Here is a 15,246-nt window from a genome sequence, read left to right as displayed (position 1 = left end):
AGAGGTCTTAATAATTTTAAGAATAACATCAGAGCATATCTGTTTAGTATTTTCACAGCTGTGACTCTGTTGCCAGTATTTACAGCCTACATGATCTCTTTAGCTTTGAGCGGGCCTTGGAAGCACAGTCCAGTCAACCTGGCTAAAATTAGAAGACGAAGGTTCAGGTAGCTCTATAGGCCCCATGGATTTCGATCTCATTCTCTCTCCACAGAGAGCTGCATTTTAGCCATATGTAGCCCATGATTCCTAGTTTGAATTTAATACAAAATCTAGTCTATTAAAATTTGAATGAAGATGTATAAAAAGTTCATGTCAGATGGCTAGTGGTGGACTCTTGTCCCTTAAATTGCCAAGACAGAAGGCTACTGAGAACAAAGACACTTCTCATGCCACCAGATTTGCTTTCAAACTTGTCTAGTCAGGACAAGTAGTAAAGACTTGAACATCATGCCTTCCATATAACTGCCACAAATTGTTGTGCTTGCATTCAATCAGCAGACAAATCTATACAGGGCCTATTTAGCCCAAAGTTAGCATAAAAGTTTAAGAATGCTGCTCTAGCTCAGCATCACACACATCCTTCTAAGTGGTTTCCATTTGCGAAGAGAAAATTTCCCTAAAATTTTTAAACACCCTCGGGGACCCCACTTCTATTTTTAATAAGAATTAAAATATTCTTAATGTTTTGTGAAGGTTGTGTCTAAGCATGCTCAGAAGCCCAGGGCATCGAACCAAACTGACTGTAGACTCAAATGCATGAGTCTGAGGAGAAGGTCTATTACAGTTCTGCAGTGTCAGGGAATGACCTGGGCCACTCAGGAGGTGCTCAAGGAGCATCCAGAGTAAAATCCAGCAGCAGTCCTTATGCTTAGAAGACCATACCGTACGGGCATGTGTCTTAACCCCTCAGCTATATTTCCTGGATCCATGAACAAACTAAGAATAGGACTAATAGACATGTAAAAGCAGGCACTAATTTTAGATTATTTTACCATTGATTTGTTTTGGAGCCTAAATTCCTTAAAAGTACTTATTTCACAAAAGTGAAGGTTTAAGAGATGACCGAGATTTACCAAAAACAGTTAACTGAAACTCTAAATCATAATGACTTAGTAATAGAAATTAGAATTAAAAAATACTAGTTTACAGTTCTTCATGTGGGTCATTTAAATTTGCTTTAGATGTCTGATTTAAATTGGCTTAGATAGTTTTGGACAAATATAGCCTCTAAAATATAGATAGTTGTGTTGTCTTAAATTCAAGTATTGATCCTCGTGACTGTGTTTTTAGTATAAATTTAGAATTAATGTCATCTCATGTGTTGAGATTGTTCCATATATATATGTATGTATTTACATATATTTGGGAGTGGCCAGAGATGACATTTCCATGCTGTAATAAAGTCTACATCTTAGAAATGTATTATATTCTTAAAAACTTTATGTAATGTTTTGTCAAAATTTTTGCTACTGATATTTTGAAATAGTCACTGAAAACAAGCCACTTCTCTCAAGAAAGAATGCAATTTTCTAACTAATGAGGCACCTTTAATTTAGGTGGAAAAGATAATATGCCAACTATACCAAATTGGAAGGAATAAAGCTATCAATCTACTTATAGTTAAGAGAGTTATAAATAACGTGTGAAATAGATGTATGTATTAGGGATGGGGGACTTGTCTTAAGAAATTTTGAACTAACAGATTCATCACATAAATGAAACCTGTGAACAGTTATGAAAGACCAGTCATGTACCCCACAGATTAAAGCTTCAAAGCGTTAGAGCCCAGAGTTCAGTCACAGGTCAAATCCACTAAGTCTACAGTAGTTGGGTTTTTAGATTCTCATTAGCTGAGTGACCTCAGGAAAGACATCTAATTTGGGGGTTCCTTATCTGTGAACACAAAGGGAACAGTAATGCCTGTCTTGAAGAAAAGGACTCAATGAATTAACAATTAACATTCTTAGAATATAAGGATAGTGGATAGCACATAGTGGATATTCAGTAATTATTATGAATCTAGAGGGTGATACAGTGATATATTATTAGCCTCAGTGAAACAGTGTATTAGATACAATTCCTATATTTTTAGGGAGTTTCATCTTATTCCCTAAAGCCCTCCCACCCCCATATGATTTCTGATCTGAAGACTTATGGAGGCTCAGAGGAATGACTCTTCCAAATGAAACTGCAGACAATGCCTTAAGTCAGAGGAAGCTTGTAGTTGTGGGCAGACATCAGTAACTGACCAGTCTGATGTTCCACTTCTCTTTTTCAATCTCAAGGAAATTAATGGAGAGTATCTGATATATATCTTTGTTCCTGCTTAAGGCTTAAAATCTTGATGTACTTTGGGAGAAAATTTAGATTTCTTCATAGTGTAAGTCTCACTGCAGAATACAAAAGAAGTTTATCACAATGGATTGTTACATTACATCTGGTATTTGTTTCCTTTAAAGAATCTATTTCTGGTGAAAGACTCCCTAAATATATCTAACTGATGTTGTAAAATTCCTTGCTGACTTCTGCAATTCACAGTTAACAGTGTACACAAAGATCAGTTCATCTCTTTATATTACAGAACTACAAACGTTAGTATAAAAATGCATGTCCTTTGATAAATCCAGTTTCCAAGTTTTGCTTCAGATGGCCTGAAGCTTTCTTTTTTGTTTTCAAATCAACAAGTCTACTAACCGAGAAAACTCAGACTAAGAGATGGATCCTTCAGGTTCCATCCAACTTTAATCAAACATCCTGTCGGGACAGGTGTACTTTCAAACAAAAGTTCGCCTTAAATCTTCTCTGTCTCAAGTTGTGCAGACAGTCCCAAGACACTAAAAGCCTTGCAACCTGCCAACTCGGATCATGCGCGTGTCTTTGGGTATCAGAACACGCGCAGGACCCACTTTCCCAGGGTCGCCCAATCAAAGCCTCGCTCTCACCTCTGAGGCTGTCAACTCTCACGCCACTCCCCGAGCGCTGAGCCCCCTCCTCACATTACAACTCCACACGCCCCGCCCCGCCAAGTAGGTCGCACCATTTCGACTGGAAGACGCTCCTCTCATTCAAGAGCCAGAGCCAATGATGCGCGGGTTAGTGAAGAATGGCGGAGCCAATGGGAACGCTCGCTGCGGGAGCTGCCGGGTCTCCAGCGCTAGGAGGCGGTGCTGGGGGCGGGGTGCGAGTGGAGGGGGCGGATCAATTGCCATTTGGAGTGAGAAACGGGCGGAGGCGGTGGCGTGGGCTCCGCGGAACTCCGGGGCACCTCGAGGCCCTATCCCCTACTCCGATCCCCGCAAGCAGAAGGCCCGGCCCTCTTCTCAGCCGCCCGGCTCTTCCGCGCGTCCAGTCCCGCGAGTGCTGAAGGAGGCTGCGAACGTCCCCTGGGGCTGCGTGTTCGGGCCGTCGCCCGCGTCCCCTGTCAATGCGATGCCCCAGGCTGCGGCGGCAGCAGCAGCTCCGGGCTCCTCGCGGCCCCGACCGTGACCGCCACGCCGAGCGCAATCGGGCGGTTGGGGCCGTTGGACGTTTGTTTCCTCAGCCTTCCCCTCCCCCCGTCGCCGAGGCGTCGGGGGTGCGCGTTGAGAAGGGGGAGCCGAGAGACTCCTCCCCCTCCCCGATCCCCCCGCCCCTCTCTCTTACACACTCGCACGCACTATCGCGCCGGCTCCCACACGCTCGCGCGCCTCGGTGTCGGCCGGCGTCGTCCAGGGCTCGCGGAGCCACCATGTCCACTGCCTCCTCCTCCTCCACCTCCTCCTCCTCCTCCTCCTCGTCCAGTTCCTCTCAGACCCCTCATCCCGCGCCGCAGAGGATGCGGCGCAACGCCGCGGGCTCGCCGCCGGCCGCTCCCGCCGCGGGGAGCGGGAACGGTGCGGGCGCCGGCGTGGGCTGCGCCCCGGCGGCGGGAGCCGGCCGGCTGCTGCAGCCCATCCGCGCCACGGTGCCCTACCAGCTCCTGCGGGGCAGCCAGCACAGTCCCACGCGCCCGCCCGCCGCCGCCGCCGCCGCCGCCGCCGCCTCGCTGGGCAGCCTCCCGGGGCCCGGCGCGGCCCGCGGCCCCAGTCCGCCCAGCCCGACGCCGCCGCCGCCGGCCGCGGCCCCGGCCGAGCAGGCGCCGCGAGCCAAGGGCCGCCCGAGACGGTCCCCCGAGAGCCACAGGAGGAGCAACTCACCTGAGAGACGGAGCCCCGGCTCGCCCGTGTGCAGAGGTAGCGAGCCCAACCCTTCCGTCCTCCCGGGCTGTGTCTCCCCGACGGTGTCCTCCGTGGAAACTTCAGCCTCTCCGGGCTTCTCTTTGCTAGTGCATTCTCGAAGGTGTGAAAGTGGCTTTGGGAATCTCACCCCCCTGCGGTCGCTGCGGGGCTTGGAGGAGCGCACTGCAAAAGCAACTTTTTATTTGACCCTCGTGCCACCACGCAGATTTTGTAGATCAGTCCTCGCCTGCATCGAAAGGTTTTTCCAATTTAGCGCTGATTAGATCACTCGGGTGTTGCTGTTGGTTGCGGGGAAAAGAGGAGCTGGGCGAAACGCTTTAAAAAAAAAAAAGGCAAAAAAAAAAAAATCCCACCAATACCCAGAACGTGCACACAAACTCTCCAGCCACTGATGAGGTGGTACTCGCTACTCTTTGTGTTTTCGTACAAAGTTCCTAACATGTCTGTTAAGTACCGGGATGTATAGATACGTGTATAGGATGATTTTTTTTTCTTTTTTGGAGGATGGTGAGATCATAGGAGGAGGTATGTTGGATGCGTGGTGAGGACAGTTTTTGGACTGCATTTGAAGTGTTTAGTTGTTAGCCCTCCCTTCACCCCCCCTCTTTTCCTCTCCCTCTATTCCCTACTTTATATAGTCATAGTAATATACATCAGAGGAGTACTGCTCTGGAAACAAGTTATGCCCAACTCAAGATATTTCTGGTACATTTTTAAAGACCTGTTTTTGTGCAGGTGGTTCACTTTTTTTTTTCTTTCCAATTTATACTTAACAGTACGGTTGAGCTGTTAAAGGATCTCAAGTTTCTTTTTTGTTAGGTATCAAAGGTAATGGTGAGCTGATGGATGCTGCAAGCATCTCTTAATGTTTTCTGTTTTGGTTTGGTTTTGTTTATGCCTAGGGATACAGTGCATGATGTAGTTGAGTCCTGGGGGAGAAAAGGAAGCTTAGTCAAAACAGGGACTTAAAGCTCAGGAGGGAGAGTGGAGTAGCTAATATCATTAGATACCAGCCTAGAGCTACAGATGCTGCTGCTGCTGCATTGTGGAGAGAACCGGTGATACTTTAGTGGAAAAATCTCTGCTTGCAAGGAAAACACTGTGGAGCTCTGTGCTGTTTTTATGTGGTATGTGGATTTTTTTTTTTAATGGCGTTTTCTTAATGAAGGTTTTAGACTTGAAAGTGCTTGGCCTGTTTGTGTTAGGATGGGCTGTATTCTTGGTGTTTTGTTTTAATACGTTGAGTGTAATCAGCACCTTGTTAAGGTGCTTGTTTTCAAACCACTTGCTGGTGAGTCAGGGTAGTTGGTAGTGCAGTAGGTTGTGTACATGAACACCAAGAAATACATCCTGTAATCTGTATGCAGGAGGAATTTGCTCCCCCACTCCTCCCCCAGGTCAAGCCAGCTGCTGCAGAAACTGACATCCTCCAGCAAATCCTGAATGAATGAATGAAAACAACGTGATTGCCCTAATAATGACCACAACTGAACACATCTTTGGCTGTATTTTATAGAAAAGGCCACCATTTTCTAACAGATTAATGCCATATGCAACTCCCTTGCACATTTTCTAGAGCTGTATGAAATAAGAGGTAACAATAAAAAAAAGTTGCATAAATTTTGAAGTGATTTAGCCTCCAACACTGCATAGATTTGAGGTTTGCAATTTTAATGTAAGGGCCATAAAATAGGCATTGCAGACAGTCTGTGTATAAAGGTTCTGTGAGCAGAATAAGAGTAGTTTTGGCAACTGCTTAAACATTATAGTGGCCATCTATATAACCTCCTCCACTTTGGTTGATAAACACGAGCATCTTACAACAGATCGTAGTACAACTTGTTTTTCTGCATCTTTCAAAAGCACTAATTACTTAGGCATTACATGGCCCATCATCAAGTAGTTCTAATGAAATTTGTGATCAGGCTTAAACTATCCTCTTTGTTGTTGCATGGCATATCCAAGTTTAATGCAATTTTAATGCACTCAGGATGAAAACACTTCTGAGTCTAGTTTGTGCAGCAAACAGATTTGCATCATCAGAGAGCTTTTGCTGGGAATGCAGGAGGCTTTTCTGTTGTTTTCAACACCAGGTGGTTTTGTCAGTTTCTTATATTTAAGTGATTTTGAAGGTTCTTCTGCCCTCTATTCCCAGGATGTATATGTATATCTATAGATACAGATCTGTGTGGATGTATGTATATAGATCTGTAGATCTAAATAGATATATATCCTTTATGCTACTTATCTACATCCCACCTTTTCTTCTCTACCCAAATTCAAACTGCAGTTTTAACTAATCTAGTTCTATCCATTTAGCCACTTAAAATCCATACTCTGAATAGTTGAATGATTTTTAAAGCAATTATCTACCCAGATTCTTTTGAATTCTGCAAGGTTCTGACTCCAGTGGGTTTTAGCCTCCACAGGTCAAGGCTCCTGCCGCCGCCGCTGCTGCTGCAGACACTGACATCACTATACTGCATGAATGAAAAACAACAACGTGCTCCATTTCTTGCTCTCCACCTCCTTTTAAATGCACTCTGCTGTGGTGTGTTTAAGATGGTGTTATGCTGCGTTTGAAACTACATAACAGTGTTAAATTAAGTAGATGGTGGCTCAAGGGAGATGTACTTACTATAGAGACAGATTGTTTACAAAATGCTGTAGTGCTTTGGGCATTTAGACTAGAGGTGACATAACTGAGCATTCAGTGGTTTTGGTCTGAACTGTTGGTTACAGGAGAAACATAGAAGGGATAAGAAATCTTTGTGATTCTTTAACCAGTTAGGAGTAGTGAGGCCACCTAATTTTCATCATTATCATCCTATTAAACATTTGTAGTATAGGTTACTTATAAGGGTTTATAAAGGATAGCATAATAGCTAAATGATAATCAGGTTAATTTCACAAGACCTAGAAAATGCTGAGTTCTGTAGCAGTTGAAATCAGCTTCAGTATTGTTAGTTTATAAAATGCAGCAAAATGTTAATTTCACCTTTAATAGCACAGTTTTAGAGAATTTAAAGAAGCATATCAATAAATCTCTACATCTTGTTCTTTATAGAGGACATGAAATTTTACACTTTATAGCTGAATTTAACTTTTTTAATTTCTTTTATAATTTTCAAACTTAAAGCTTTGTTATTTATATTCATTTCTGTACTTCTGCCATTAGCAAAATGTCATCCTTCCCCTTGTTTGGTTCTGAAGGGTCTTGAAGTGGTGAATGACAAGCTGCTGAATGCATCCTTAGGCTCCCTGTGATGTGTTTGTAATAGATGTAAAATCATAAAGTATTATGCAAATAGTTATTTTTGTAATGGTAATACATAAAGTCTACCTTTGAGAAAAATAGAACGACTCAAATGAGAATATAGTAGTGTGTTAGTGTTAAAATTAATGATCTTTAAAATAATCAGTAGCAACTGAAAGAAAATATAACAAAGTTGCTTCTTTCTCCATCCTCTCAGAGCAAAACCCATGGATTTAAAAAAAAAGAATAAATGAAGTTTACTGTGCAAAATAGTGACAAGTGCAAATCCTCTTGAGGGTTTTTTTGATATATTTTTTTTACTATTAGGATAAATTATAAATTCTAGAAGAAAAACAGCTGCATTAGAATATTCTGGATGAAAATAGTGCCTATTTTTGAGTGAACCAAATGGAATCATAAACCAAAGGATTTTGACATTTAGATACTTTTGGTCTGGAAAATAGCCTAAGTTGATTCCTTGTTTAACATGTCAGATTAATTTAGATCTAAAATTCTACCAGATTACTAATGAATGAAATTTGAATAGAATTTTTATGAATGCCTTGAGTCTTAGCTCTTTATATCTTAAGAAATTTGATTGCATTTTAAAGTAAAATACAAAATAAGCATATAATACTATATGATTAAATGTGACATATGTATATATATATAGTTTAATTAGTTAATTTGCTTGAAGTTTTTGTCTTTCAAATTTTCCTTTTCATGATTTACTCATTTTGTGGATTGCCACAGTTTTTAATTACCTTTCACTTTTTTACAGATACCCAGACATTTTCTTATACTATAGGGATATTTATTAGGCTACTTTTCTTAGAAACCAAGTTTCTTCCCTTGTTTTCCCCCTTTAAAATTAAATTTCCTAGACTATTTAAACTTGTTTCAAAGCTTTTCTTTATTTAAGTGAAAATAATGTAAAGGTTTTGTCTCGTACTTCCCTTAAGAGACATGTTTCAAATACTGATTTGAGGAGAAACTTTGAGCCTTTTGGAAATACACTGTCAACAATGTTGATTATTTATGTACTTAATTTTCCTCATCAATTATAGTACATAAAACTTTCAGATCAATAGATGAACAGAAACATAGACAGTAAAATTTATTCTTAAACTATACCACCTCTTGCTCAAATTTATATTCCTCAAATGACTATTTCTACAAGCATACTGAATGTTGTATAACAAAAGTGTATAAAAGAGTCTTAGTTTTACTTTATACAGAGTTTTGTGTGTGTATATAGTGGCAAAAAATTTATAGTCCTTTTTGCTGAAGGATACATCATTTAATACTGTGTATATTTCTTTAATGACTTCACACATTCTTCCTCCAATCCTATCCTGTACATGGAGGAAATGTTGAGGAGCCATGACATCCTTAGGGTTTTTTTTTGTTTTATTTGTGCCAATGCAGATTAAACTGAATAAGTAAATTGGACTATGTGGCAGAGGATAATAGTGGAAATAAATGACTGTGTTTAATGAACACCTTTTAGACCATTTAAGTCTGAAATTTTAAAATATTCTAAAAACCTGTTTTTACTAAAGCTTTTACATGTAGTTGTAAGTGTCCTGATGACTTTGTTTTAATTTTAACTAAATTAAAATTTTTTCAGTGCTTAAAATTTCCCAACATTACCAAGACAGACTTTTCAGAGAACCAGTCTCAGTATATTGCTGGCTCTGTTGTCTTCATTATAAAATATATTCTTATTAAATGTCAATGGAACCAAATCACTGACACTGGTTTTGTATTATATATAGTTTATTTTAACATGAGTTTACCTAATCAATGATACTGACATTTGGCAACTGAACCCCTGGAACTAACCATGATTCCACCTGCTATAGCTAATTCTAAAATAAAATTTGTGCCTACTTTTCAAAACAGATTGTAATAGATTTCTCAAAGTCATGAGAAAAGTAAAGATTTTAATAACTGAAAAGTGCATTTCCTCAGTATTTTAGTTAGAATGTGGGAAAAACCTGTAATCAGTATTATTTTGCTTCACGTGATTATTATTAAGGTAATTTTCAGGTAAATTTCAAGAAGCCACATTTATTAGTAAATTCTGTATTATGCTATATCTCTAGTTGTAGTAAAAAAGGGAGAAAATATTTGTATGCTTACTTGTGTACAAGGCAATGTATACTTTAATTCATTAACAGCGTGGATTTAGAATAAAAATTCATCTGATACCAGATCTAGTGTTCACTCCACAAGATTATCCTGAAGCCTCTAATTTCAAAAAGCATTAATATTGGTCATCAGCCATGATTTCTAAGCTGAAAGAACTTCTAAAGAATAGGTTTTCTATAGTTTCCACAGCACTGTGACACTTTGCCAGGATATGTTTTGACATTTTCAGAATGTCTAAAAATGTAAGACCTAGGATAGGGACTGTAACTGAAATAGAATATGGTAGATTGGTCTTGGCGCTCCCATTTTTCCCTTTGTTGCATGTGTGCCTTCATTTCTGCTTAACGCATATCCACACGCACAGACATGAGAGAAAAAAATAGATAAATCCTTTTTCCTGAGGGCTCAAGAATGTGACTTAGAGTCAGACCCTTCTCACATCCAGAATTTGTGCTGTCCTTGAATTGTGCCATTCGTGAGTATTTAAAACATATTGATACATGGTGGTAAGCTTTATGAAGTTTCAGGAACCACTACACCAAGGTTCTTATCTCAAGTGAATGTTTCAACAACTAGTGCTAGTTTAATCCCTCCAAAAAACCAATAGTTATTACTAACAATTTGTGAGCTTGAACTGTGTGTTTATAACTCAATGAAGTATCACATGAGAACCTTTACAGTGGCTCACCAAAAACCAGGATTCATTAAATTGGTGTAACCCATTTATTTTGTGGTAGGATCACTGCCCAAAATTGTCTTCAAAGTTATTAAAACCAAAAAAATCTACCAAACATGTAAATGTTCCTAGATGATGGCAGAAACTACAATCTGCTGCCTACTATTAGTAAAGATCAAATACCTACCAGTGATAATAATTGCCACGTATTGAGTCAGTACAGCCACAGGAATAACTTGTGAACTATAGTCCATATAATTAATTTAACCTTTACATTAATAAAACAATTGGGGAGACATTTTCTAAAGTTATTATGCAGTTAGTATCTTATCAGATAGTATTGAGGATGTTATTGTATTGACTGATAATTAAATTTGCCTTTCATTAGATCTATAAATTCAATTTATGATTGTCTTTTTCTGATGAAGAAGGAATGAAGCAATGTGTGGCTTCATTATTCCTTGATGGAATAAGCTCTTCTCTAGAATTGTCAATTTAAAGACTAAATATATTCCAGGAGGTTTCATTAGAATCTTTGAAACAGAAGTATTCGCTGAAAAATGCATTTTCCAGTGTTAACATTTGAATTAAAGCAAGACACTAACTCTTTTCTATATTTGAAATTAGAGAAATGAGATTTTTATTTTTTGGTGGGGGAGGGTTTCCAAGCAGTGCTCAGTTTGGGAAGCCACTCCCAGTGGTTCTTGACCTGGTTGGCAGATGGTTCCAATTCAGTGGCTGGAGGATGTAGTGCTGTTTGGGCCTTGCACCAGGTTTAGGGTCACCCCTTGCTGTGTGAGTGAGGGGGTGTTAGCAAGGACTCCAGAACTTCACCCAGTGATTCTGCATGCAAGGCCCCTGCATGCAGAGCATGTGCCTTATCCCTTGTACTATCTGGCTATTAGAGGTGGGATTTTTAAGATTGTCATTGAGTAAGGAAATACTCTAATTATGGAAAGAAAAGAGAAAGTTTATAATTTTTTTTTTACATTTAGTCTCCATCTTTGAAAAAAAATTGTTAATGTATATGGCAACCTTTCATGATAAATTGATACGTGTCTCAATTGGTTACACTAGATGAGAATCAACTAACATAATCACCTAGCACAGTTATTGCATTTTTGTTATGTGAGAAAAACACTTTTAGAGCATTTCAGTATATACAATACAGCATAATTAATGATACTCATTATTCTGTACACTGATCTTCAGAGTCTACTTTGACCAAGATTATTCCGTTTCCCTTTTTTACCAGTTTCTGCCCATCTTGGTTCTATCCTCTGCCAGTCATTGTTCTATCCTCTGTCTATGAATTCACCTTTTTGAGATTCCATATAAAAATGAGATAATACAATATATATTTGTCTAAATCCAGCTTATTTCATTTACTATGTTGTCATCTGGGTTCAGGGCTTACTTTGGCATACACTCAGGAATCACTGGTGATGGGTGCTCAGGGAACCACATGGGATGCTGGAGATCAAATCTAGGTCTACCGCATGCAAGGCAAACGCCTCCTGTATGTATTGTCTCTAACCCCAAATTTTTCTTTTAAAGGTTTTATAGCATATGTATATTGTATATTTAAAATCAAACATCGAACTTATCTGTTCCTCTGGTTTCTATATATTGTTAACCAAACTTAAGTGAACATAGGACAATATTTATTCAAGATACTTATTTATATTTTATTTTTTGAATCACATCTGACAGTGGTTAGGGACTGTTCCCAGTTCAGCGCTCAGAGAACCAGGTGCTGGGAATTGAATTCAGAATCTCCTGCATGCAAAGCATATGCTCCAACCCATCGAGTTTACTGCTTTCCTGCCCAAAAGATTGATTTCTTTGCCTTTAAGTATATACCTAGAAGTAGGGATACTGGATGAAATGTTAGTTTTAGCTTTCATTTATTGAGGAATCTTGGTACTATTTTCCGTAGTGACTTATCAATTTTCATTCCCACCAGCATAGGACAAAGGTTCTCTTTTCTTCATGTTCCTTCTGACACTTGTTAACTCTTGTTTTTGAGAACTGTTCTCCTAACAGATGTGAGGTAGTTTTAATTAGCATTTTTCTGATGAGTGATTATGTTGAGCACCTTTTTATGTGTATTTTGCCCATTTTTTAGTTGGTTTGGTTTTTTTACTATTAAGTTATGTGAGTTCCTTATATATTTTGGGTGCTAACCTTATTAACCCTTATCAGGTGTATGGCTTGCAATTATTTTTTATTTCACAGCTTGCCTTTTAGTTCTGTTGAATCCTTTATTGTAAACAGAAGCCTCTTAATTTGATGTAATACATTCATTTATTTTTACTTTCATTCCTCATTTCTTGGGCTTTTTTTCTTTGTTATTCAAAATTTCATGGTAAGAACTGAGTCAAAGGCCTTTTCTCTTTATCTTCTAGGCTTTTTTTGTTTTGGGGCTGTCCGTACCCAGTAGTGCTGAGAGCTTACTCCTTGGCTCTCTGCTCAGAGATTACTGCTGTTAGACTCAGGAGCCATATGGGGTGCCAGGGATCAAACACGGGTCAGCACTTGCAAGGGAAATGCCCTACATGCTGTACTATTGCTCCTGTGCTAAAATATTTCCAATTTTATCTTTGATGTGAGATAAAGGTTCAGTGTTCCAATTTTCTCAGCTTATTAAAGGACATTTCTTTCCTGATTGAGTATTCTTGATACTATAGTTGGCCATATAAATATTGATTTATATCAGGGTCCCGTGTTTCATTAATCATGTGTCTGTTTTTATGCCAGTAATCTTTAGATTACAATAGCATTGTATAGTATAGATGTTTCTTAGTACAAAGTAGTTATCCTTTATTGAACCTTTATGCTGGTTACTACACTTTACTAGACTAGTGTTTAAGAGTTTCTTGTCAGGATAAGGAAATATCCTTAAAGATTTGCTTAAGTTTAGGAAGCATGCAGAGTAGGTTTCAAAGGTTCAAGTAACTCATCATAGTTCTTTTATAAGTAGCATTACATATTTTAAATTTATTATTAAGACATTGTATTACATAGTTTATGAAATGGATAGTTTATCCTGATATTCTGTTTATTTTTCTAATTAAATGTATCAGTTCATAAGCAGAATTAATTGAAGTCCTGACTTCCAAAAGTTACTTTTGGAACTCAGTAATATGAAGACAAAACCCAGCACAAAGGATAGTCCCATTGCCTACACAGTTAAGTTATAGAAATATGAAAAATAGCTTTGGAGGGTGCTTAGGAAAGAACTTGAGATGAATCTAGGCTTATTCTTCAAGACCATGTTCTCCCTTGAACAGGTTATCTCGCTTGCTTGTCTTTTGTTTCTTTGCTTGCACATTTTCACTCTAGGGAAACCTGTGTTCTCTCTTTCTCCCTCCTCTCATCTTTCTAAATAAGTTTCAGTAAAAACTATCTTGCTTCAAAATAAATAAATAAACAAATTAGTATAAACTATAGGGTATACAGAACCTCAAATATCTGCAGGTATTTCCAGTGATCTGAGCCTCATTTTCTGGATATAAAAAAATCATGGTGGTACATTGAAACCGTACTGTCGGCATTTCGCTCAGTCTTTTGTTTGACACTTCAAGATAGGAGATAAACAATTAGTGTTTAATTTTTACAAATGCCTTTTATGTGAAATTTTAAAATTTGATTAGAATAAGATCTTAAATATTTGACTATGGAAAATTCACATTTACAATAAAAAAATTAAGGCTCTATTAGACCGTAACATGATTTTTTAAAACCTTTTACCATTTTTTTAGATCCCTATTTTATTTTTTTTATATTTATTAGTGAATCACCATGAGGTAGTTACAAACTTACGAACTTTCATGTTTGCATTTCAGTCATACAGTGATCGTTTACATCCCACCACCAGTGCCCATTCTCCTCCACCAATGTTCCCAGTATCCCTCCCACTACCCCCACCCCAGCCCCCACCACCCCACCCTGCCTCTGCGGCCGGGCATTCCCTTTTGTTCTCTCTCCTGTTGGATGTTGCAGTTTGCATTAGAGGTATTGAGTGGCCATCATGTTTGGTCTATAGTCTACTTTCGGTACGAAGCTTTCAACCCGAGTGGGTCCTTCCAACACTATCTACTAGGTGTTCCCTTCTCTGTCTCAGCTGCCTTTTCCCCCAGCATGTGAGACCAGTTTCCAAGCTGTGAGACGGACTTCCTGGTCCTTATTTCTACTACTCTTGAGTGTTAGTTTCCCATTCTGCTACTTTATATTCCACAGATGAGTGCGATCTTTCTATATCTGTCTGTCTCTGACTCATTTCACTCAACATGATACTTTCCATGTTAATCCACTTATATGCAAATTTCATGACTTCATCTTTTCTAACAGCTGCGTAGTATTCCATTGTGTAGATGTACCAAAGTTTCTTTAACCAGCCATCTGTTTTTGGGCATTCCGTTTTTTTCCAGAGTTTGACTATTGTAAACAGTGCTGCAATGAACATACAAATGCATATGTCATTTCTACTATGCCTTTTTGCCTCTCCGGGATATATTCCCAGGAGTGGTATTGTTGGGTCAAATGGGAGCTCAATTTCTAATTTTTTGAGAATCGTCCATATTGTTTTCCAAAAGGGCTGAACCAGTTGGCATTCCCACCAGCAGTGAAGGAGAGTCCCTTTGTCCCCACATCAACGCCGACACCGGTTGCTTTTGTTTTTTTGGATGTGGGCCAGTCTCTGTGGCGTGAGATGATATCTCATTGTTGTTCTGATTTGCATCTCCCTGATGATCAGTGATGTAGAGTATTTTCTCATGTACCTCTTAGCCATTCAGATTTCTTCCTTGAGAAAGTTTCTGTTCATTTCATCACTCCATTTTTTGATTGGGTCGGCAGTTTTCCTCTTATGGAGTTTAACCAGTGCCTTGTAGACTCTTGATATCAACCCCTTATCAGATAGGTATTGGGTGAATATC

The 15,246-nt window shown here is 39.1% G+C and overlaps 2 protein-coding genes across 4 annotated transcripts in view; one reads left to right on the top strand and one right to left on the bottom strand.

Moving 5' to 3' along the window:
• COL28A1 (collagen type XXVIII alpha 1 chain) overlaps positions 1–4,250 on the bottom strand; it is a 589,571-nt gene extending 585,321 nt beyond the window's left edge. The window contains exon 1 of the mRNA XM_055137085.1: positions 4,179–4,250. The gene's annotated coding sequence lies outside the window, so the exon portion shown is untranslated. The remainder of the gene's footprint in view (positions 1–4,178) is intronic.
• The window catches only part of GLCCI1 (glucocorticoid induced 1), a 95,015-nt gene continuing 82,869 nt past the window's right edge, over positions 3,101–15,246 (top strand). For 2 of the 3 annotated variants that reach the window (XM_055137131.1, XM_055137123.1), the window contains exon 1: positions 3,104–4,214. In XM_055137131.1, the coding sequence (XP_054993106.1) occupies positions 3,428–4,214 (787 nt within the window). In that variant the 5' untranslated portion in view covers positions 3,104–3,427. Of the gene's footprint in view, positions 4,215–15,246 lie in introns of all 3 variants that reach the window. The other variant, XM_055137136.1, reaches the window with a different exon arrangement.

This window comes from Sorex araneus, chromosome 1 (genome assembly GCF_027595985.1).
Source record: "Sorex araneus isolate mSorAra2 chromosome 1, mSorAra2.pri, whole genome shotgun sequence".
NCBI lineage: Eukaryota > Metazoa > Chordata > Mammalia > Eulipotyphla > Soricidae > Sorex > Sorex araneus.
This window is presented reverse-complemented; position numbering and strand designations above follow the sequence as displayed.